The 21,805-nt window shown below is 55.9% G+C and overlaps 10 protein-coding genes across 10 annotated transcripts; 7 read left to right on the top strand and 3 right to left on the bottom strand.

The window, feature by feature from the left end:
- Positions 1 to 112: 112 nt before the first annotated feature.
- H310_03206 (hypothetical protein) lies at positions 113 to 963 on the top strand (the record flags this gene model as incomplete). The annotated part of the gene is made up of 5 exons (XM_008866996.1): positions 113 to 222; positions 269 to 363; positions 411 to 472; positions 519 to 628; positions 660 to 963. 5 exons carry the CDS (start codon positions 113 to 115, stop codon positions 961 to 963), a joined length of 681 nt encoding a protein of 226 aa, XP_008865218.1.
- A 124-nt stretch (positions 964 to 1,087) lies between these two features.
- Positions 1,088 to 2,287, top strand: H310_03205 (hypothetical protein; the record flags this gene model as incomplete). Its single annotated transcript, XM_008866995.1, has 3 exons — positions 1,088 to 1,506; positions 1,563 to 1,823; positions 1,872 to 2,287. Exons 1-3 carry the CDS (start codon positions 1,107 to 1,109, stop codon positions 2,285 to 2,287), a joined length of 1,077 nt encoding a protein of 358 aa, XP_008865217.1. The 5' UTR covers positions 1,088 to 1,106.
- A 1,335-nt stretch (positions 2,288 to 3,622) lies between these two features.
- Positions 3,623 to 5,528, top strand: H310_03204 (hypothetical protein; the record flags this gene model as incomplete). Its single annotated transcript, XM_008866994.1, has 3 exons — positions 3,623 to 4,592; positions 4,648 to 4,723; positions 4,775 to 5,528. The coding sequence occupies 3 exons, from the start codon at positions 3,623 to 3,625 to the stop codon at positions 5,526 to 5,528; spliced, it is 1,800 nt and encodes a 599-aa protein (XP_008865216.1).
- A 283-nt stretch (positions 5,529 to 5,811) lies between these two features.
- H310_03203 (hypothetical protein) lies at positions 5,812 to 11,521 on the bottom strand (the record flags this gene model as incomplete). The annotated part of the gene is made up of 20 exons (XM_008866993.1): positions 5,812 to 6,122; positions 6,181 to 6,496; positions 6,572 to 6,761; positions 6,816 to 6,881; positions 6,939 to 7,086; positions 7,149 to 7,622; positions 7,726 to 7,851; positions 7,927 to 8,219; positions 8,268 to 8,450; positions 8,507 to 8,664; positions 8,709 to 8,835; positions 8,881 to 9,420; positions 9,471 to 9,554; positions 9,613 to 9,994; positions 10,113 to 10,265; positions 10,343 to 10,562; positions 10,629 to 10,683; positions 10,730 to 11,055; positions 11,103 to 11,323; positions 11,379 to 11,521. 20 exons carry the CDS (start codon positions 11,519 to 11,521, stop codon positions 5,891 to 5,893), a joined length of 4,437 nt encoding a protein of 1,478 aa, XP_008865215.1. The 3' UTR covers positions 5,812 to 5,890.
- A 123-nt stretch (positions 11,522 to 11,644) lies between these two features.
- Positions 11,645 to 13,244, bottom strand: H310_03202 (hypothetical protein). The gene is made up of 4 exons (XM_008866992.1): positions 12,813 to 13,244; positions 12,552 to 12,757; positions 12,058 to 12,502; positions 11,645 to 12,014 (listed from the first exon to the last, which is right to left on the bottom strand). Exons 1-4 carry the CDS (start codon positions 13,236 to 13,238, stop codon positions 11,766 to 11,768), a joined length of 1,326 nt encoding a protein of 441 aa, XP_008865214.1. The 5' UTR covers positions 13,239 to 13,244; the 3' UTR covers positions 11,645 to 11,765.
- A 664-nt stretch (positions 13,245 to 13,908) lies between these two features.
- H310_03201 (hypothetical protein) lies at positions 13,909 to 15,480 on the top strand. The gene is made up of 5 exons (XM_008866991.1): positions 13,909 to 14,330; positions 14,391 to 14,583; positions 14,644 to 14,863; positions 14,913 to 15,068; positions 15,113 to 15,480. Exons 1-5 carry the CDS (start codon positions 13,961 to 13,963, stop codon positions 15,446 to 15,448), a joined length of 1,275 nt encoding a protein of 424 aa, XP_008865213.1. The 5' UTR covers positions 13,909 to 13,960; the 3' UTR covers positions 15,449 to 15,480.
- Positions 15,481 to 15,592: 112 nt separating this feature from the next.
- On the top strand, positions 15,593 to 17,181 carry H310_03200 (hypothetical protein; the record flags this gene model as incomplete). Its single annotated transcript, XM_008866990.1, has 12 exons — positions 15,593 to 15,658; positions 15,715 to 15,945; positions 15,997 to 16,045; positions 16,096 to 16,177; positions 16,231 to 16,355; positions 16,399 to 16,469; positions 16,522 to 16,580; positions 16,626 to 16,692; positions 16,740 to 16,844; positions 16,888 to 16,987; positions 17,041 to 17,102; positions 17,146 to 17,181. The coding sequence occupies 12 exons, from the start codon at positions 15,593 to 15,595 to the stop codon at positions 17,179 to 17,181; spliced, it is 1,053 nt and encodes a 350-aa protein (XP_008865212.1).
- A 22-nt stretch (positions 17,182 to 17,203) lies between these two features.
- On the bottom strand, positions 17,204 to 18,559 carry H310_03199 (HAD hydrolase, family IE; the record flags this gene model as incomplete). The annotated part of the gene is made up of 6 exons (XM_008866989.1): positions 17,204 to 17,428; positions 17,477 to 17,575; positions 17,625 to 17,749; positions 17,848 to 18,014; positions 18,070 to 18,331; positions 18,397 to 18,559. The coding sequence occupies 6 exons, from the start codon at positions 18,557 to 18,559 to the stop codon at positions 17,204 to 17,206; spliced, it is 1,041 nt and encodes a 346-aa protein (XP_008865211.1).
- A 237-nt stretch (positions 18,560 to 18,796) lies between these two features.
- On the top strand, positions 18,797 to 20,886 carry H310_03198 (hypothetical protein). The gene is made up of 3 exons (XM_008866988.1): positions 18,797 to 19,566; positions 19,611 to 19,664; positions 19,732 to 20,886. The coding sequence occupies exons 1-3, from the start codon at positions 18,829 to 18,831 to the stop codon at positions 19,927 to 19,929; spliced, it is 990 nt and encodes a 329-aa protein (XP_008865210.1). The 5' UTR covers positions 18,797 to 18,828; the 3' UTR covers positions 19,930 to 20,886.
- H310_03197 (hypothetical protein) lies at positions 20,882 to 21,553 on the top strand. The gene has a single exon (XM_008866987.1). The coding sequence runs from the start codon at positions 21,066 to 21,068 to the stop codon at positions 21,459 to 21,461; it is 396 nt and encodes a 131-aa protein (XP_008865209.1). The 5' UTR covers positions 20,882 to 21,065; the 3' UTR covers positions 21,462 to 21,553.
- The last annotated feature ends 252 nt before the right edge of the window (positions 21,554 to 21,805 follow it).

Genomic DNA, 21,805 nt, shown 5'->3' with positions numbered 1-21,805 from the left:
TGTGGCTGGTATGGATCGTCCCCCAAACGTGATCTCAACTCAACATTCAGGTCAAAGTTTGGCTCTGACCGGGACGACAACTCGTGTGAACCAGCAAATCTGTGAACGGGGCATGTGGTGCACACAGGGGCTCAAAACGAAATGTCCAGCGGGCACGTTTGGCTCGACTGAAGGTCTCACGACGACCGCATGCTCTGGCTTGTGCCCGACTGGTTACTACTGGTGCGACGTGAGCACTATCGGAGTTGACTTGAAGTTTCGCCTCTAGCCCTCTAGGTTCAACGGACTACAGCCACTTTCCATGCCTTGACCCGTCAACGTATTGCCCGTCGGGGTCGTCGGCCCCCGTCGGGGTCAGTGCAGGTTACTTCACCCTTGTCAGTTCTGATGGACGCCTTCGCATCGGGCAGCAAATTTGCCCCACGGGATCCTACTGCGTGAAGGGTGTAGCCCATCTGTGCCCGCTTGGAACGTAAGCATTCATCCATGCCCAGGATTCCCCCATGATGCATTGTCAGATTCGGTTCGACAACGGGCCTCAGCTCGCCCTTGTGTTCCGGGCGCTGTGCCCTCGGCTCGATATGTCCGCTGGGATCAACTTCCAGCCAACAGCAGCCGTGTCTTGCAGGTACACGTCTGTCCTGAAAAGTCTTTCGCAGCACGATGAACGGAAACTACGTAGGATCGTATTCGACTAACGGCCAGTTGTGCGCCTCTTGCCGCCCTGGCTTTTGGTGTGGCGTCGGATCAAGCTCTTCTACTCAAAACAAATGCGGCGGTGTCAGCTCGTATTGTCCGCTAGGGTCGTCTGGCCCGTCGACTGTCCAAGTCGGATTCTACAGCACCAACGCCAACTCCAACACGAACGCTGACTTTACCACGCAAATCCAATGCCCTGTGGCCTCCACAGCATTGATCCCGCAGTGCCCGTCCACCACCATAGGACCCAACAGCTTGTTGTAACACCGATACATTTCACTGACTTGAGCATGTCGTTTGTCAGCGCTCGTCTAGTGTGTGACCTCGGATGCTGCAGTCGTGCCACGTCATCCGAACGTTTATCCGTATTTCGTGAAGTGCTTGTCAGGTTGTCGACGGCGAACACGATGGAAGACGAAGTGCAGCGCATAGTCGGCAAGCTGTTCCTGCATCCGTCGCCAGTCGCGGTGCGCGTGAACGACATGGACGTGGGTGTTCTATCGCGGGTGTTCCATGTCACCGTGGAGTTTGACTCTCCCGAGCCGCCGCGTCACTTGGTGGTCAAGTGTCCTCGGCCAGAATTTCCATTCGTCCACAGCATGTTCGAAGTTGAAAAGGCATTCTACACGGCCACCAAGCACGACGCGATTCCGTTCCTGCTACCGCCATTTCTGCACGCGTCAACGGACATCGTCGTGCTCGACAAGGTGGACAACATTGAACGGTTCAGTTGCCTCGATGGGTGTCCAGCCATCCTTGTGGTTCCCATCCTTCGCAAGCTCGGAGCAATGCACGCCGCGCACTGGGGTACGTGACATTCATGTGCTATGTCTTTGTCTTAAACAGAACCACCGACACCGTAGGTCAGTCCTTTCCTCAATTGGCTGCCGTGCCCGGCATTGGCGCCAGTCTGACCGGTGAAGCCAAACAGACCCAATTCCCGTCGCTGTTTGGCCCGTTTCTCGCTCAGCTCGACGACCCAGAACTCGCAAACGCCATGGAGCCAATTTGCACCTGCCTGTCGCTTGGACAAACCACCTTGTCTAGGATCCACACCGCCGTCGAATCATGGCCACACAAGACTTTATTGCACGGCGACTTTCACGTGGCCAACATGCTCTTTGGTGCGATTGCCATGACGTTGAATGGGCATGAAGATAATCTGTGTCTAGACTGCAAATCCGATGACATTTGGCTCTTGGACTGGGCCACGGCTGGTGCCAGCAACCCCTTGCGTGATGTCGCGTTCTTTTTCATCGTTGGAGTGGCCGCGTCGGTGCGGCGCGACGTCGAAACGGCCGCTGTCAACGAGTACGCTCGCATCGTGACGGAGGCCGTGCCGAATTTGACACCGGACGACGTGTGGGAAATGTACCGGCTGTGCCTTGTCAACCAGTTCTTGATTCTCGTCGTGTACAACCAACTCACCATGAGTTTGGCCGACCAAGGTTCCTCCGTCGTCAAGCAAGTCAAACTGCGCCAAGGCTTCCTCGAAACCAACCGACGCGCGTGCTGGGCCGTGCTCAGCGCATGGCCATTCATTGCTTGCACCCTTGGCATCAATGTCCCGCCCACACGCGACGCTTAATTGTGCGTGGCGACGACACACGAGATACCGTCACAGCATGTCGCGAGTACTAGATCCATCCATATACCTTGCCAAACTCACACTCTCTCGTCACGTTTCTCTACAAAAGCTAAAAAAGAATGTGCTACCTGTAAATCCAAGCCGGTTTATCGTGTCTGCGTCGACGCGCCAAGTGCCATCATGACCCTGCAGCCTCATGACAGTTCTTTCTATCGCATACGTACTTCCTCGGCAAGGAATCCCCCACGCGATCTCATTGGGTCAGTAAATGTACTTCAGCGCAACATGGACTGTGGTGCCGATGGTGCAATTCATGATGGCGTCATCTTTACGGGAAGAACCAGGATCGAAGTCCGCGTCTCCGCCGGGTTTTGCCTCCAAAAAGGAAGACAAATGTCCTGCCGACGGCGTGATTCTATCGTCACACGCTCCACCATGGTCACGAGCTCCGCCATATTTTGAGCACGTGGCAATGACAGGTTTGGCGCTGTTGTTGGACCGCTTCGTCTACGATTTTACCCCCAACCGTGCCATTGGGGGCGGCCATCGATGTTGTATGAATGCGGACAGCAGCACTTGCCGATCGCCGACGTCCTGCACAATTTTCCACGCATTAGCGTACAACCATCGATTTCTTCGTGCTGTTTCTCCTGCATTTCACAGTCAACTCAAAAGCAAGTGCTGTACTTTGTGCGATGTTGCAACTGCACATATCCTGCAGAAAGCAGAGGTCCGTGATGGTCCTGTGGTGCGATCGTCGTTTCCCAAACAGAGATGACGTTCGCCGACCTCGGGAATGGCCATCAAGTACCGTTTCAACTTGTATGGAATTACGTCCAGCACAAGTTGACCCGCCACATCCTTCCGCCCGTTCCAGGCACATCCAAGGGAATGAGGGGGTTTGGTGGCGAGAACTTTTCCTTGGACGTGCATCTGCTGCTGAAGATTGAGGACGTTGTGCAGAATGCACTTTCACCCTGGCGCTTGGGGTCCTGGGTCACACTGCAGTACGTCGATGTGGAGCGGTTCACTCTAGTTTTGCGGAGGAGCGAGATGCATCAGTCCAACAGTGCCATGGTTGCCGTGTGTGGCCTGTCACGGTGGAGAGATGGCCGCGTCCATTCACAGTGCACACATGAGGGCGTAGCAATCTAATGTTGCGAGATCGGGCGTGACGTACAGAACATTCGACGAGATCTCGTCGTTGCGACGCCAAACCACCAGTGTGGCAGTTCGCGGTGCATTGCAGCGCCATGACGAGAAAAACCATGAGCATAACTACCTCCCCGTGCCATCACCAGGCGCTTTCGGTTCTACATTCTCCTTTTCACAGAGATGGCCCCACTTCCGAAGCGAAGTCTTTACATCCTCGCGGGCCTGTGGGCGCTTGCACAAGCTCAAACAGCCCCCGAGTTGACCCCAACCTCGATGGTCACGCCACAAGTCATCACCGACACTACACTTGAACCAACCTTAGAGCCCACAACTACTCCAACCCCTGAACAAACCCCTGCTCTCACACCACCAACGACTCCAGATCCAATTTCTGAAACAACACCAGTGCCCACATCTGTACCCGCACCCGCAACTCCCGAACCAACACCAGCTCCCACGCCTGCTCCAACCCCAGCGCCAACATCAGCACCAACTCCAGCTCCCACGCCTGTTCCAACATCTGCACCAGCCCCTGCCCCCACGACTGCCCCCACTCCCGAACCAACCCTTTCTCCCCGAGTCAGGAAATCTTGGCTGAAACTCACATCGGACGAAAAGGCATTGTATCTGGAGGCCGTTCAGCTCTCCATGGCGCTGGGGTACCATTACTACTTTTCCCAACTCGTTGAAGAGCCTCAGACGTACTTTGAGTACTACTTGACGAGTGGATGGGCGTACTGGAACCGCAAAGTCCTCCTGGCGTACGAAACCATGCTCCGTGGGCTGGCCCCACGGTTCGCGTCCGTCACGTTGCCATACTGGGACGCTTTTGCCGACTTTGCCCAAGTTCAAACGACCAACTGCACGCTGTTGGACTGCTCGATCATCTTGACCGACTTTGGGGGGTACACGGGCACGATTTCCAACTTGACCATCGATCGCAATGACACGCGGGGCATCAAAGTCTCGACCCCGCCACTCAATGCGTTTTGCGAGTCCGACAACAACGCGACGTGCGCTGGGTACCTCATTCGGTCGTCCTGGCGTCGGTCGTTTCCGTCCGGGTTCGGGTATTTCTCGCTCGCGTCCGCGCTCAACTCAGCATCGAGCTTTCAACAGTTTACGTCAGTCATCAAGTCGGGCATGCACAGTACGTTCGACTAGAACTCGTTGCTCGTGGCCTCACTGAGTGTGGTATGCCGCAGACAACATGCATCTCGCGCTTGGGGCCATGATGGCCAACAACCGCACGACCGCCGACATCTTGTTTATGCCCCTGCAGTACGTCGCTCCAGTCGAATCGTTGGCGCTCATGCTGTGTGTGCATTCTAGTGCCACGTTTGACATGGTGCTTCAAGTGTACATCAACTGCTACGTCGGGGAATTCCCCACTGACGCCGCCAAGCGCAACACGTCGTCCGCGTGGCCATTTGTCCCGTCGACGATTTCGAATCCTCCGTATGCCGCCCCGACCCTCAACTCGACCATCACGATTCGCCTCCCGCTCTCGTCGACCCAGCTCGGTATATTTGTCGACGCAACAGGGCATCCTGTGCTCGGGTCGCTGTTCCAGTCCCTTCCCGCCGCGTACTGGCAGTATGTGAGTGCTTCAAACATCGGGGGCGTCCACAGCTACACGTATGACTTCAACTCGCTCATGTCCAACTTGACGGCCAGCATGTACAAGTGCGTGGTCGTGAGAGAGCCGACCATCACGGCACCACCGCCGGCGAGACGCGTACTGCGCGAGTCTATCGGCTTTTTGTCGCCCGCGTACGGCATCCGCCAGCGGTCCGAGTTTCGCGTGATGACGATCACGGACCGGATGCAACGGGAGATTTGCCAGAACCTGTTCAACCGAGATTTGTGTACCCGACTGCTGCACTACATTGAGTGCGCATGGACCGTGGCGACAATGGGCGACGATCCGATCCAGCGCGGAACATTCTCGGGGGGAGTTGGAGCGGACGCCAACCAAAAGTTAGTCTCGCCTTGCACCGACGCGCTCCAGTCGAGAGAAGCTATGTTTTACAACTCAAGCATCGCACGCGGCGTTGACGTTCTGACGAGATTGCTCACCGCATGAAAAGAACTGCCGTCAAGGAGCCCCTTCTAGCACGATCGTAATCAATATATCAATACAAACACCCATGTCGTGCTGCAATCTCGACGACTACGTGGACGGGCACTGCTCCTTTCCTTGCTGCCGCAAAATCGGCTTTGTTCCAACAGACTCTGCTTGCCCCCGCAGCTCATGCAGCCCAGGCACGAGTATGCTTGGACCATTCTGCATTGGCGAAACAACAGCGACGAGGGACTGGCTCCAGGTCCTCCCACGTAGAAAATGGCCGATTCAAACCATGGTCAACATCGGTCATTCAACTGCGATCTCGACAAATGCCATCGACCTCCATAGCTAGCAACACATAAATATCCAACGAGTACAGGTCAGAACAAGTTTTGGATGGTTTGATACGAGCCTTGGCACCACGCTGCTTGAAGAATCGATGATACGCTGCACGGCTGACTTGGCAAGCTCGTCGCCCCGCATGAGATGGACCATTCGGCAGCCCGCGTGCGCATCATCCACGGACAAATGTAGTCGGGGGACACACTTGGTGGCGGCGACTCTGCCAGTGAAAGTTCCCACAAATCGTCCAAGAACCCGGTCTGGTCTTGGCTACACAAATGTGACGGTGGTAGCTGTGACTTTCACATCCCTTCGAGGGTGGCCATACCCGCCAAACAACACAACTTTCGACGATGGCGAAGTTGGCAGCGTCCACCAACCTCCACTTGTAAAGTACCGTTGACTAGGAGCGCTAGTTGTGGTATTCATGGCTTGAAGGGGTTGCATCGCGGACGTTGGCTCTGTCAACGCATATTGCATCATGTCCAACGCCTGTAGCTGGTCCTCGATCGGAGGCGTGTCGAGCTCTTCGCGGAGACCTGCCGTCGGGACAAGGGCTTGAAATGGCGTGACAAAAAAGAGTTGGCCGTAGCGTCGATGGAAGCTCGACAGTCCCACGGGCTGCAATACCTGCCACGCATTCCCTACCGTCCACAAAATGATGAGGCCAACGACCGAGCATGCACATTTGGTGAGCGTTTGTGTGACGTCGAACGTACGGGAGCTCGTTGAAGAGTAAAAGTCGAGTCGGTAGAGATCGTCAGGGTATTCGACGGTGTCTTTGCCGCCAAACACAAACAGAGTCGTGGGTCCGACTGCAATGCTCGTGTGTTGGTAGCGCGGCGACGGCGGGGTGCCGTGAATGGACCCACCGACGTTGGTCCACTCGTACGACGGGGTGCATGGCTCCTGCACCAGCCACATCTTGCGTACCAGCACATTCAAACATGACGAATTGCCTACCATGATCCATTCGATTCCCCACGACGTGAGGGTTCCCGCGAGCGAGTCTTTTTCGCGGTCGTGAATCTAGTTCCCACCATAAGTTGGCCGTGCGCGATAGAGGATGCAGCGCAGTCGGCGAACCTGCAACGTCCACGTCCCCGCCGCTGGCAAATGGGAAAACGCATCCATTGGCTCCAACGACGTCGTGGAGTTGAAAACGAGCGTTTGCGGACCTGATCGACACGCCATCGAGGCATTTGCAGCACCATACAGCTGCACGCGATGGCCTCTAATCCGCGCACGTCATGACACCCTACCTAGTCGTCCGTGCGATTCAATACGCGACGTTACCGTGTTGTCGGGACCGCTGACGACGCGCGGATGGGTCCGTTGGGTTGGTTGCCGCCGTCAATCGTCCACATGACGTCGCCCACCACGTCTGACCCGGTCATGTAATCCTGCTGCAGCGACGGCAACGTCGTTGGGCCAGGTCCGTATAGAAACACTTCGAGCGTGTTCAGGCACGCGTGCGTGATGTTCAGGACCACTTGCATGGACCGGATGCACATTCTCGTCGGATCAATGCTCGCCATGGCGGCTGTCCATGTGTCTTGTCCATCTACAAGCGCCACGTTGGGCGTCGTCTGCGTCGATGCCAGCGTCGTGGTCGTCCCAACGTCCAGCTGCCACACGTCGTTGAAAGCTCTCGGCCCCGCGAGTTGACGCCCTCCAAACACGAGCATTTTGCCATCGCCCAACGCGGACGCCGAGTGCTTTTCACGGGGAGGTGGGCGCACGCCGCCAACCACATCTTGTACGTGGAGCCTACAGCTGTCTCGTTGAGCTCTCGACGCAGCATTTGCATGACGCAGTCAGGCGACAACAATACGGAGTGCTGCAGCCAAACCTGCCATCGATCGAGGGCGACGTTGCTGAAATCGAAACGTACCAAGTTTGCGTCGTGGAATGGTACCGCCAGAGCTCGTTGTTTTCCAACGGCGAAGCCATGCACACGTCGCTCGTGCCTCGTTGGCATCGATACCCGGGTCCAAATCTACAGTCCAAAACAACCCATGCGAGGTGAAGTTGGCTCATCCAGCGATGGATGCAGGCGTGTGGCTGTGCTCACCCGCCAAACAAGTAGGTGTACTCCCCCAGCACGACCATGGTATGTCCGCGTCGCGGGGACGGCGACCCGAACGCCCCATCGGCATGTCGAAATCCACCTCCGACATTGCTTTGCATCAACAGCGTTGGTCGAATGTGCTGCCACGAGTTGGTCGGCCGGGGCAAAGTCTGCGCTACGACGCGGGAGCTGTACCCCCCCAAATCGCCAGGCACAAGGAGCTTGATCCGAATGGCGTACGATGTCGCGGGAGTTAGCCCAGACAAGACAAATTGTGTGTTGGTTGTTCCGTCCACCTAGACAAGTTTCCGATCTGTCATGACGTAGGTCGACGAAAAGCGCACGGGGACAAAGTCTTCGTTGGCGTAGCCGCTCGCCACTTCGACGATGTACCCCACATTTTGGTGTCGGTGGGTGAAGGGACCATTCTCTGGAGGTCGCCATTGAATCGACAACGTCGTCACACCCGACGTGATCGTAACTTGTTGGGGAACTGGCGCTTGGACTGGATCGGGGAGTGGCTCGACCTACAGCGTATACCCAATGTCGACACAGCAATCCAGGATCCATTCTTCCCACGAACCTCCGACGCCGAGATGTACCCACTTCCACCGCCACCTCCGGCGCCTTCGAGACCTCCTCCACCTCCCCCGCCACCAAAGAAGCCGCCACCACCCCCGCCGCCACCTTTTTTCCCGTCGCCGCCAATACCTCCAACGAACGGTTGACCAAATGTTGCAACTATAGCAGGTGATGAGCTCACATATTCATGCAACTGGACTTACCTTGCTGGATGGCAGATTCGTATGAGCTCTGGCGACCAGCTTCTCCCCCAGACGCACATCGACCACCGCCACCTCCACCCGCCAGGGTCGCAAAATCCGCGCCCGGTGCATATCCAAATTCAACATTCTACACATGCCCATTTGTTCAGGTTGGAGTTTTGTCCGGACGTACATTATCCCGAGCCGCTGAGCCCGTGAAATCGCGCGTGTCGCCAAATTCAAACTTGGAGTGAAACTCGTCTCGGTTGGCGAGTGATAATGGGAGTCCCATCTGGGCGGCGGTCGGCTCCATGCCTGCCGTGCCGTTCACGCCGCCAGCTGCGCCTCCGGCGGCACAGCACACGGAACTTGCTCCCCCGCCACCGCCTCCTGCAGCCACCAGCACAAGCGTCCATTGTCCACGAGGCTTTTCAATGTGAATCAACGTTGCTCCACCTCCGCCTCCACCGACGAAATGGCCCCGTCCACCGCGACCACCCCCACCAAACCCACCCGAGCCACCACTGCGCGAGGTCGCCCCGCCACCGCCTCCGCCCACAGTAACTTGAAACACCGATCCACGGGTGATCGAGAACGCAGCTCGGGCGAAGCCCCCGCCGCCCCCAAATCCCCCATCGTGTGCATTGATGCTCCCGCCACCGCCGCCGCCGCCCCACGCATACACGTCAGCGACAGCCCGGACGTACTTGGGAGTGTCTGGAATCGTGTAATTCTACACATTGGTGTCAGGCCCAACGACAGTCACGAGCTGTACTAGGCAACCTGCACAGATCCCGTAAAGTAGACTGCGTCTTGCTTCAGCAGCGCGCCGTCCATCGCAAACACCCGCACGTACACCGCTCCAGGCTAGATGGATCGCCACAATGGTCAACTTGCAAAAGGCTGGTGTGACATAAATTTGCACCTGTCCGTCGCCGCCGAGTCGCCCACCGTTGGCCGTCCCTGCCATGTAATACTTGTCCTGTCGATTCGCCGCCTCTCCTGCCGTCAACGCCGGCACCACAAGCATTTCGATGGCCCGCGGATCTGCAGCTTTGCGTGCAGCGACCACTCGCGGTCGGTCCGTTCGAATAAAGTTGGACACGACCCAGTCGCTAGCCCCCAACGAATTCTTCGACGACACACGAGCCACGTATCGAGTGTATGGGGCAGGCGCTTGCCAGTCCAAGGTGAGGACAGCAGCACTGCCAACGACCGGGGAAAGCGTGGGCAACGGAATCCAGTCGGTGCCGTCCGCTGTTTTGATCTCTGCGATGTACGCTACAGGTTGAGCTCCCCCGTCGTCCCTTCCAAACGAAACGTTAGCATTCTTAGCAGTGTCGGTCCAGAGCGGGACGCGGTGAATCATGCAGCATATGTGTCGAGTACAGACAAGATTGTGGCGGTCGAGGCATCGTCGCTTACATTGTGGGAGTGATGGAAATGCGCAGCATCGACTCGCTTATGGACGAGAGCACCGCGCTTAATGGTGGCAGGGGTGGGCCTGGCAACGTTCGCACGGACACGACGTCGCTGTACTGTCCACTGCCGACGTCATTCGTGGCCAGCACGCGAACTCTACACCGATGCAACGAATGGTCAGGACCGTCTGGGACACATCACGCGACTCGCGCGGTCGATGATGTTGACCATACTGGCAATTTGCGTTGGGACGGGCGGTGGTGACCGCGGCGAATGGAGTGTTCGAGGGGATGATTTGCGTGCGCCAAAAGATGTCGTCGTTGCAGCGATGCCCAAACGAGTACGATCGAATCGGCAACGACGTGGTCGCATCGCTTGGAGCCGCCCACGTCACTGAAATACCCACCGGACTGACACTGGTAGCAATGACTTGAGTTGGCATCCCAGGTAGAGCTAGCCCATCACGGAACGTGAGCGAACGAGCAACTCTTGCCATCAGCCGACATGCATCCCTCGTACCCAGTGTGCACGTGGTCCACGGTTTCGTGACAGGACTCCATGGCCCCCACCCGGCCTGCGAATGAATGTCGTGTCACTGAGATCATGACGTGGCACACTACCGTTGCAGCATGCGCGCGCACTCGAAAGACATAGTTTGTGTTAGCCGACAAGCCCGTCACCGTTGCGATGCAGTCAGTGGTGCACATGGACGTGGGCAGGTCAACTTGACTGATCGAGACACTCCCGTTGTCCAGGAGATTCGTGTGGATGCCAAGCATCGGGCGCGCGTGCTCCTCATGAAACTCGATGCGCCACGCATACCCACCGAGAAGATCCGGTCCTTCTCGCGTCACTTGAACATGCATAATGTCGTGGATCGCTTCGAGTGCAGCTCGGACGTCGGCGGCCGAGGCATCGAATGCTATCAAGGGCGACACTGCAAGGCCTACATGGGAATGACGATTGTATGTATGTTGAAGAGAGTAGCGGCACCAGTTCGAGTGTCCACGTCGGCGATGCTGAGATACGAGCTTGTTAGGCGAAAGTACCCGCCCGTGATCGGCCCTGACAGGCCGCGGCTGACAACCGTTTGCACTTCGAGCGAAGGCACGGCGCCGATTCGACCCGTCAGTGAGTTCGACCACGATATCCACGTGGTATTCTGTACCACCCGGTAGGACAGCTCATAGGCATCAAGGACGTCGTCGGTTGGTCTACGCAGTCAAATCCATCAGCCCAAGGCATGCGACTGCATGGATACACACGTACACGACTGCAGGCCATGCTATCGTCGCAGCAATGGAGGACAGGGAACATTCACGCGGAGAAACGTTTTGTATCGTCGGCGCAAAGGATAGCATCTCGGCAAGAGCACCCCCAGCGGCACAAAGCACTACGCCCAGGCGCAGCATCGTGGTGGGCGTCGTTTACGAGGAAAGATTTCGAAACGCCGCAACTTGCAAAAATTGTTTTATACGACAAAAAGAAAATGAAACACATGTCTGCTATATTTTTATACAAAGCAACAAATTTGATCTGGTTATGTACAGATGTGTATTTTTCAAATGAGAATAAAAAACGCCTAAAAAAACGCCATGGATTCGAAAATCATTTTCATTTGGCAGTTTCACGTGGCTTCGCCATCGCGCTCCCTACTCACGGATGGATGATGTGGCCGAGGTACGCATAGTCCTCGGCGCAATTGTATATGTGGGCAGAGAGACGGAGGTAAAGCCGCCCATCGATGCATTTGACGGGCACTTCCACATGGAACTCGTGATGGAGTCGATCTTGTACGTACTTTGCGTCCGTCGATGTCTTGGCCAATGATGCGACGAGGCCGAACACGTTCGACGGCAACGGGACAAGACGCATTGCGCATTGTTTGTGTGCAGGTAGGTTCAACTGGACACAGACGAGTGAGTTCAATCGTTCGAGGAAGTGGTACCTCGGGCAGATGCCACACACGGCGCAATTCTCGATCGGCTTCGTCAACGGTGCGATGCATGTACTCCCGTGCGCCACGGGCCTGGCTCCAGTACGACAAGACCGTCGGCAGCGTTAGCATTGCGCTGTAGTCCTGCAAGCCTGTCCACAGGAACCGTGCTTGGAAGCTGCCATCAAGTCCATGCGACTGGATCCGTGGCCGCATGAGATGTTGGTACTCCGGCTGCACATGCAGGAACGCTGCGCCTTTCGTTGAACACAGCCACTTGTGGCAGTTGCCCACGTAAAAATCTGCGCCGATAGTTGCCACGTCCAAATCCAAGTTTAGCAGACCATGAGCGCCGTCGACCAAGACGGGAATACTGCGGGCATGGCACAGCTCGACAATGCGCTGGACGGGCAGAACGGTCGCGGTGTTGGACGTGATGTGGTCTAGCACGACTAATCTAACATGGGACGTGGAATCTTCGTCTCCAGGAGAAGATCTTGTCATACTTGCACGTCGGCGGCAAGGACCGCGCAACGAGGTCGAGAATAGCATCGTCGTCGTGTGCAATGCCGAGATGAAGCGCCTGTGTGTGCAATACCAAGTCGTGCTCTGAGCATACTTGATGGAGCAGCTTCTTCACTGCGCCATACGCCACGTCAAAGGTGAAGATCGCGTCACCGCGGTCCATGCGACCTGCCATGCCTTCGATGACCTGTCATATTGCAACTGTGAGAAGGCAGCCTTTCGGGGGCATGGCTGCACTTCACCGTGTTGAGTCCCGCCGTTGCGTTTGGAAGCAGCACGACATCTTTTGGAGATGTCGCGCGAATATGCGTCGCCAAAGCTTTGATGGCGTCGACAAGGTGGAAGAAGAGCTCGCGGTCAATGAACTTGAGGGGCTGCTCCTCGGCATATTCACGCCACTGTTGGGCTGTGTGCATCGCAAGTCGAAGAGTCGATCCAAAAGCACCGTGATTGAGAAATATCCATGTGGGGTCAAGGAAGAAGGCCGCCTTGACGTCATGACCAAACCGCGCGATCGGCGAAGTCAGAGGAATGCGGAACGGCATTTCCCGAGGAAACTCTTCTAAGAAAATGTCATCGATGCTTGGTGTATGGAACGAGCCGATCGCTTGGTATCCGCGCGCGGACGTCGAGAACTGGCGGCGTGCAGCAAGTCTGGCAAACGCCATCGTTGCATTCACACTATAAATGGCATGACGCAGACATACACTATTTAACTACATCTCGCAAAGCTGCACCGCCATACTATATAACTTGTATGAATGCATATATTCGTTTTGACAGGTCACTGACTGCTGAAATACTTACCAAGATGGTCAAGGCATAAACGACTCTGCCGCGTGTCGAGCGGGCAATACATATCCCTGGGAGATGCATTTGCGCAGAGAGTGAGGCCTGCTTGAACACTGCAGTTGTATGGATGAACGAATCAGAACTCATAAATTCGCCGAAATCGTCGGGTTTTGATGGAAATTGCACGAAATCAACGCGAATCTTGGAGACGGGACAAGACGACTTTCCGTGGACGACATCAATTTACGTATTGAATGAGTATAGAATTACAGAGTACATGTTATAGGGAGTCAGCGCTGCCACAACGCAGCAGGTCTGTGCAGCTAACGTAGGAAGGAACTGGACGCGTAGGTATGCAGTTGAACATGATGTATGTCACGTCGTTAGGATGTATTCCATCTTTTAATGAGGCTCCATCAATGTTACCGGTGATGTGAGCAGAGGGCCCAACGAACATGGTCTGGATGTATTATATAAATGTGCGTGTCTCACTTACTTGTTATATACTGCATTAATTTTTGTAAATTAATGTGATCTTCCGCGTGAAGCGAAACCTCGTGTGGGCAACGAAATTACCGTGCCGCCAGTCCGAGGAGTCATGGTCCAACACACCAAATTCTACGATGTGATGGGCGTAGAACCGACGGTGACGCCGGAGGAACTCAAGAAAGCGTACCGCCGACGCGCGCTGCAGCTGCATCCAGACAAGCGCGGGAACTCACCCGAGGCCCAGGAAGAGTTTACGACGATGAAACATGCATACGACGTGCTCAGTGACCCGCGACAGCGAGAGATTTACGACGCAACAGGCGAGGACGGCCTGAAAATGGTGAACGGGTTTGGTGAAATGAGCATGGAAGAAATGATGGCCTCTGCGATCGGCGCGCTGTCGTCGTTGGGTGGTGGGGCCAAGTTTTGTATCTTGATGTCGATCACTGCCGCGTGTGCGGTAATCCTACTCGTGCCCGGTACATGCATGTGTGATCATATCTCCGGTTGACGCTTCCTCGTTAACGTGACGATGATAGTGTTGTGGTGTCTTCGCGTCGACAAGACCGTGGACTGGTCATGGGTCGACGTATTCATCCCGATGTGGGTGCTCGACGCCATTTACATTTGCGCATCGTGCTGTTCGTTGGTGTCGAAGGATGCACCAGTGGATGAGAACGGCGATCCCATCGCACAGCCTCCGTCCACGTTCTCCCGCCTCTTGACCAAGAGGTACGTTTGGTGCAACAGGTCCCTTCCAAGGACTTGCACGAACTCACCATGCTTGTGCAGTCTCCGCTTGCTCAAAGCACTTCTCTTCGTGGCATCGCAAATTTTAATCGCGATGAAGCTGCAAGCGACGTTGGACGTGTCGGGCATTGCTGTCCTGGCTCCGTATCTGGTGCTGGAAGGCATCCTTCTCACTGAGAAGGTCATTGTCGGGTATCAAGTGTACACATCCCTCGCTGCCCAGCATGGCACGACCAACAACGACTCGCCCAACTCGTTTGCGGTACTCCATGCTCGTGGACTGTCTGCGCTGATCACGTTGTTCTCCGTAGCTGTATGGCTCGATCATGTACAGCATTGTCCAAAACATACTTCGATTCGTGTTGGTCGTGTTGGTGGGGCTCAAAGTCGATGGCACCATCGATGGAAGCTGGTGGCTTGTCTTTCTTCCCGTGTGGATATACATGGCGTTGTCTCTGTGCTCCACGGTACATCTAGCACAACTTAGGTGATTCTGACCTACAATGGGCAGGTGCGGAGCGTTGTGGTCGCGTCCAGACTAACAGCGGACAGCACCCCCAACGGCAAAACTAGCGGTGTGGTCTGCATGGTTGTCACGTCGTGTATCATGTTCAGCCCGTTTGTGGTGCTGGCAGCGCGCTTGGAAGGGTCGTTTTCGTCGTTCTACGTGCTGCTCCCATGGTTGATAGTGGCTGGCATCGCCGTCGGGTCGTTATGGCTGTGTTTGTGTTGTCTCCTGCGATCGCCCCACGACGCCGCGCCCGCACCATCCACGACGGAAGCCCCAAGCGAAGGGCGACCGGACGGGGATGTCTACCATGTCGTGCACGATGACGACAAAGTCTAGATACGTTCGTGAATACATGTATGATTGCCTTGTTGAATTTTGTGAAGAGTAGCACAAAAATGGAAAATGTTGCACAAATTTTTGTTAATATTTCGAGCACTTCGGTGTGAAATGGACGAAAAATTGCGAACTTGGCTGCAACTCATGATGAATCGAATGCGGGTTGTCGTCGTGGACGATCACCACCATGCTCTGGAGCCGATCCACCAGGTAGGTACAAACGTGCGCGCGTTTGAGAGGGCATCTCGTCATTCAGCAAGTCACAGGCCATCCGAAGGCGGGTGTTGCCGTTCGCGAATTGGACCCTCGTGCACTTCGATGCCCATCCAGACTTGGCGTTTCCCCGCGACGTCCCAGCCAAGTCCGTGTTCACCCCATCGCAGCTGTACGACGTCCTGGACGCGAGTGAAGCAGGAATCGCATCTTTCGTCCTTCCGCTCTCGTTTGCTGGTCACATGGAATCGCTCATATGGGTCAAACCTCCCTGGGCACAGCAAGTCGGCAGCGACCTCGTTCTCGTCGATACAATCACCCCTTCCATTTCGTAGATGACCTTGGGCGACCAAGCCTTTGCTGTCGGTGAGCACATAGACAACGGTTGGTAGTCTCAAAACGATGCTTGCATGGCTTGACATTTGCTATCCTAGGGACGCTGTGCGTGACAAGTAACCACAGCTACTTTGTGGACGAAGCCATGTACGCCCCCGAGTCAGAGCTCACCAAGAAGCAGTGCGTCCTGCAACGATGTGGTGAAAGAAGGAGGGATTGCCGATTCATTGTAGGACCTTGCAGTTGACCGTGTGCGAGCTGCACGACAGTCCCGCGAGCAGCGTCCGCCCTCCTCTTGGGCCATTTGTGTTGGACATTTGTTTGGATTACTTCACGACGTTGAATCCATTTCTTCACGGTGCGCGGTGCGTCGTTTGCCGGGTTCTCCTGACATTTTGAAGAGTTTGAGAAAGCGTGCGGTGTCGACGATGCGCAAGTGCTGCGCCACATATACGGTGGCCTCCAATTCAAGGTACAGCGATGCAGCACCCCATGCCTCGATTCCAGTGGAAGAGTTGCTGTAGAACATCCCACCCACGCTCAGTCACGCTCAGCAACTCGAGCACCATCGTCATCACACGAGGTATTCCCGCGACCGCCACCACGATCGAGTCAACGTTTCGTGCAGCACGATGACCGGTATGATGGAATCGCAGCGGTGGCGCCACGTGGATCAGACCAACTTTGTCGCCAGTGTACAATCGATGCGCGTTTGTTTGTTTTCTGGCTGATCTCGCGTTAGATGGCACATCTCTGGCGTCTGTACAACGATCCGAGCGCCATGCCCCACTACTTTGAGCAGTTCTATTGCATGTTGCATCGTTACAACGCCGACCAGATCGAACTCGTACGTTCGTTGTCGATCCCGATGCGTCAGGTGTCGCTCGCAGGTCAAGTGGGCCGCGCCGTGCGTGGATTTACCACATCATGTGAACCACGACATCCAACCCATGCTGGACTCGATGCGCGCATACTTGGCGTCTTCGCGCGGTACGCGTGCTTCACAACGTCAGCCCTCACGACTCATGAGCGCGATTCCGTAGAGCGCCCACGCCTGATTACGATTGCTACGTCGCAGACAGACCATTACACGCCACCAGACCAAGTGCATTCGATTCTCGCCCGCACGTTGGCCATGCTACGACAAGTGTATGGGTCGGCCGAGCTCGACGTTGTCAACTTAATCGGCGATTCAACTCGCGCGAGTTAAAGTCCTGCCAACGGGACTTCGGCGACTGATCGTGGCGGGGATGGAGGACGCGTGATGAGATCGACGACGACGTGGGCAAAGTGCAGCGTCCCGTCGTTCACAATCACGACGTCGTACAGCGACAAGTACTCGGCCATGCGCTCTTCAATATGAGTGTTGAGGAACCCAATGCGAAGCACTTCTTTGCCATCGAGACCTTCGGTCATGTTGACATCTCCAATCTGGCCATCGCGTCATCGCCACGAAGACTATCCCATGCGACGGCTTACCGAATCGCCGAGCAGCACCACGTTGCGCCGCGAGTGGCACTCGTCCCAGAACGGCGTATCCCGCACGACGGCTGTGTTTTTGTTGTGGCAATGAATCAGCTACAACGCCGCGCCAAGTGAACAAATTGGAGAGACGAGGCCAATGCACCTTTTCTTGGAACCCGACCAAGCGCCCCGTGGTCGGTTCGAATTCCATCACGTTCGATATCACGTGCACATTGGGCGTCCAAAAAGCATCGCCCCACGTCTTGTTCATCACGGCTTGGATCACATCTACCCAAACACATCAGCTCATTCTCTCTCGTTGGCCAGGTCAAGTGCTGTTGGGGCGTCTGCGATGGCCATGAGGAACCGCCGCCGCGTGGTCGTACCCGCAAGACCAGCAGAAAAGATGAGCGTCGGCACGTTGGCTGTTGCGAGGGATGCAAACAGCGGCCGAAAGCCGGCGCGAAACGTAATGTCGGCGTCGGCCACTGCATCTTGAATGTGGTGGGCGTGCAACCCATACTCGACCATGATCTTGTGGGACCGCTCCCACCTGGGCAAAGTGAGTTTTAAAATGGACAACGAGAAGGAAAGGATGGATTACGAACCATTCGATCATGTGTGGCTCCTTTTCGTCGTGCGTCAAGAGGGGAGAGATCTCAATGGGGTAAAACTGCTGAAACAGAGCATTCGCCTTGGCTTGAAATTCCGGCCCGAGGAACCCGCTGCCACTGATGATGCCGTGGCACGAATGGGCGTGCTCGCCCTTGGGGGTGTAGTACGGCGTCAACGTGTAGTCAAAATCAGCTATCATGAGCAGCTGCGACGGACCATCGGCAGCCATGCGACTTAACTTGGCTGCAAACACATCTGCAAGTTGAAATTGTAAGTACACGCCACCTCGAACGTGCGGCCGAGGCTGGCGTGAACAGTACCTGGGTCGGAAATAATGGCTCGTGGTGGTTGGCGCGCAAACCCAGTGGGCGATTCACTCCGTGCTGTTGATGTGGCACGGGAGGACGCGCAGTACGCGGCCACTGCAGCAGCAGCAGCAGCAGCAGGGACGTTGCCGCCATCACGAAGGAGCGATCGCAGCATGTGTGAAATGACCACAGCGTCTGTCCAGCCTTCATGGTGGGATATCATCCGGAAGGTGGGCGAATTAACCGGAGGAAGTGTGAAGAAGACAACGATATTATTCCGCGTTGTGAGTATTCTATTGCGGACGCGCGATACAAATTTGAAGTGAATGGGGCAAGTACAGTAATTTATTACACACATTCGGCAGGTGTAAAAAAATGATTTTCCGCATAGCGTATCCGGACATGATAGAACAGTCTGTCGTGGAACAGCTTCTCTCGGCCAGCATGATGGCTGCTCAAGATGGAGGCATGAGCCCCCGTGCTCCGGCGGGCGCGTCGTCGGCAAGCCCGGCGTCGTCCAGGTCGAGACCTGAAGCGATATCGGGGGACAGATCGCGGCTGCTGAATGCCTTGCCCTCGCACGAAGAGGCCCGCGACGTTCGCATCAATGTGCTCAACACAAGTGTGCAAGGTGCACGAAATGCTGGAACCACGGGACTACTGCTGGCCGTGTCCGCCTTGATCTCTATCCCCCAGGTTATCGCGGCAACTGTGATCATGGCCATGTTCTGGAACGACCCTGAACTCGCGTCGTGCAGTCGTGTGAAGTACTGGACGCTTGTGCAAACCCTGCACCAGTTTTTCACAGTCATTGTCGAGTGGATCGTGTACAAATCGATGGACGGATCTGTCCGCAATAGCGCCGTCACGTCGTGGCTCGCGTCCCCTGGCGTAAAAAGCGCGTTGAACTCGATCAAATACTCGCTGGAGCTCCTAGGGTTGTTTTGGTTCCTTGTCGGCAACATGTGGATCATCAGCGACGAAGAGCACAGCTCGACCAAAGCGGGTGGGCATCTCTACAACATGGCGTTTGCCATGATCACGATCTGCTACATCAAGATTTTCCTGCCGTGCTTAATCCTGGTTGCGCTGCTCCCGATCGTGTGCTTTTGCCTGCCGTGCCTCATTCGTCTCTTGAATCGCATGCAAGATCCCATGCGTGGCAAGGGGGCCGCCGCCGAGGTTCGTTTCGTTCCCGACCCTTCCCTTTCTCACAAGCGCTCTAGATCATTGCCAAGCTACCGAGTGCGCCGTACGTGCCATCCATGTTTCCCGACGAGGTGCGTTGTTTGATGGCCGCGTGTAACAGCGCCGTTGGTGTTCATGTTTGACCCATTCGATGGATAGGACGCGAGCTGCTGCATTTGCTTGAACGAATACGTCCGGGACCAAACCGTGCGCGTTCTGCACTGCAAGCATCACTTCCACCAAGCGTGCGTCGACGAATGGCTCGTTGTTAACGCGACGTGCCCCACTTGTCGGAAATCCATCGACCCGAACGAGGCACCGCCGCGTCAACCCGACGACGTCAACCTGATTGTATAGCAGCCGCCAGCACCTCCCACGGCCATGTCGTCGTCGTAGTGTCTGCTGTTCGTACGAGGAAACGCAATATCTAATGTGTCCTGTTGCACCGACGTGCGCTGGGGGTGCACGAGCAAAAAAACGAGATGGAATCGGTCCAAGGAAGGCGTGAATTCGACGGGGATGCATCCATTGCCCTCCATCCATTGCGTTGGGGACTCGATCCGAGCGCAATACCCTCGCCGGGAAATGTTGCCTTGTGCGATGCCAGGACCGAATTCACTGAAGCTTGATCCCAGGGCAGACGACCGCGACGAGCACCAGGCACCTCCACGAAGCTCGCGCTGCGTCGTGGCACGAACAGCATCGAATAGCGTGCCCTTTGTGCCGCACGTTTGCCATACAACGGACCCCTACACGATCCATCTGCTTCCCGGTGAATTTTTATCGGTAGCACGTGGTTTTGTGGGGTGCCGTGTTCGTGGCCTGCACGTTGCCGCATGTTTCCGCGACATGCTAGGTCGCCAGTGCACATCGCCGAAACGCCGTCGTTGTCGGCACCGGGGCCGGCAGGGCTATTCAATGAACTGCTTCTGGCATCAATCAAAGCAGTCCAAGAGTGCCGTGCGCACCCCCGGTGGTGCTCTTTTATACTCGGGCCAGTCCAACCCGACGTTGCAGCCCGCATTGCTCGATTCATCCAGCTTGGCAGGCGTGTGCACGTGTATGGGCCCATCCCCCTCATGTGTGTGCGTCGTCCAGCCGTCTCGTTGGCACAACTGACTACCGTCGTAAGCCAGGCGAAGGGCGGCCACGGCACAACTCGCCTCGATTGAGTGTTGTGTGGCCGGTGATCGTGGGCACGATGGTGGTTCACCGCGGCCGTCAAATTGTCAGTCAGAATAGCCATTGATATTACTATCGACTGACTTGGTCGAATTAAATGTTCACTCATACAAAAACCGGAACCGTGCACGGGACGAAACAACCTTTGATGGTCAAAATAGCTATCTCCCCGCTTGCATACCGTTTGCAAGTTGAAAGTTTTCCGTCGATGTGTCGCAGGATTGCACGAGTGCGTCGCCACTTGCGCGACCCCATAATTGAACGTTCCCGGTCGGAAGGCTTCGACGTTCCCGCACATTTTTGGCCCCTGCATGACGATGGAGCTTGCCGCGACATTGGTGTACGACGCCATTCTGCTGAAGAAGCGCGCCGAGTGCCACGTCGCGATGGTCGAAGCCGCCAAGAAACTGTTAGAGTGTCGCAACGACGTAGACGACTCGATCGCGCGGCTGCGCGATATCGCTGACGACTCGGTCGAGAGCAGTGACAACGTCGATGAAATCGCTCGCCTGATGACTGAACGAGAGCAAGAGCTTGCGCTCCTCAAGCGGTTGCAACACCAGCTGCGCCAGCGCCGGCTCGTCATGCGCGTCGCTCATGCCAACACACAGTACCTAGACAAGACACGATTGTCGCTGCGGAATCGGCAGCGCCGCCTCGTCGAACGTGCATTCCAGCGTGGGTTGCTGCGCATGTCGACGAGCTAGCTAGGAACGAACCTAAACACCTATTTATACATGATCGACCTGCATCCTTGGTGATGTGACCGCGACATGCGTTTCACACATGCAGCACGACTTACAGCGCATCCAACGGTGTTTATAATTGAACCAGGCCGGCATAGCAACATGGATGCCGTGGAACACGTTGCGGCGTAAGTCAGTCACCGCCTCGACGTGGTCGCTCCGTTCGGCCATGGCTTTTGCTTCTTGCATTGGACGCCATGACAGAGTCGGTCGAGCGGCGCGGACGGAGCATGCAATGTCGTAATCGATGGTCCGCGTGCGCGATGACAACGCTGTGGATATGGGATTACCGGACTGGAGTAGGG

Source organism: Aphanomyces invadans, assembly GCF_000520115.1.
Source record: "Aphanomyces invadans strain NJM9701 unplaced genomic scaffold supercont1.5, whole genome shotgun sequence".
Lineage (NCBI taxonomy): Eukaryota > Oomycota > Saprolegniomycetes > Saprolegniales > Verrucalvaceae > Aphanomyces > Aphanomyces invadans.
Note: the sequence above shows the minus strand (reverse complement) of the source record. Positions and strands in the feature narration are given on the sequence as shown.

Coding starts and splice junctions, on each gene's coding strand:
- H310_03201 (XM_008866991.1), top strand. CDS start 13,961: ATGGTCCAACACACCAAATTCTACGATGTGATGGGCGTAGAACCGACG. Junction 14,864..14,912: donor ACTCGCCCAACTCGTTTGCG/GTACTCCATGCT, acceptor TGTTCTCCGTAG/CTGTATGGCTCGATCATGTA. Junction 15,069..15,112: donor CGTTGTCTCTGTGCTCCACG/GTACATCTAGCA, acceptor TACAATGGGCAG/GTGCGGAGCGTTGTGGTCGC.
- H310_03197 (XM_008866987.1), top strand. CDS start 21,066: ATGACGATGGAGCTTGCCGCGACATTGGTGTACGACGCCATTCTGCTG.
- H310_03198 (XM_008866988.1), top strand. CDS start 18,829: ATGATGGCTGCTCAAGATGGAGGCATGAGCCCCCGTGCTCCGGCGGGC. Junction 19,567..19,610: donor GCAAGGGGGCCGCCGCCGAG/GTTCGTTTCGTT, acceptor CAAGCGCTCTAG/ATCATTGCCAAGCTACCGAG. Junction 19,665..19,731: donor CATCCATGTTTCCCGACGAG/GTGCGTTGTTTG, acceptor TTCGATGGATAG/GACGCGAGCTGCTGCATTTG.
- H310_03202 (XM_008866992.1), bottom strand. CDS start 13,238: ATGGCGTTTGCCAGACTTGCTGCACGCCGCCAGTTCTCGACGTCCGCG. Junction 12,758..12,812: donor CAACGGCGGGACTCAACACG/GTGAAGTGCAGC, acceptor GCAATATGACAG/GTCATCGAAGGCATGGCAGG. Junction 12,503..12,551: donor TCCTTGCCGCCGACGTGCAA/GTATGACAAGAT, acceptor GTCCCATGTTAG/ATTAGTCGTGCTAGACCACA.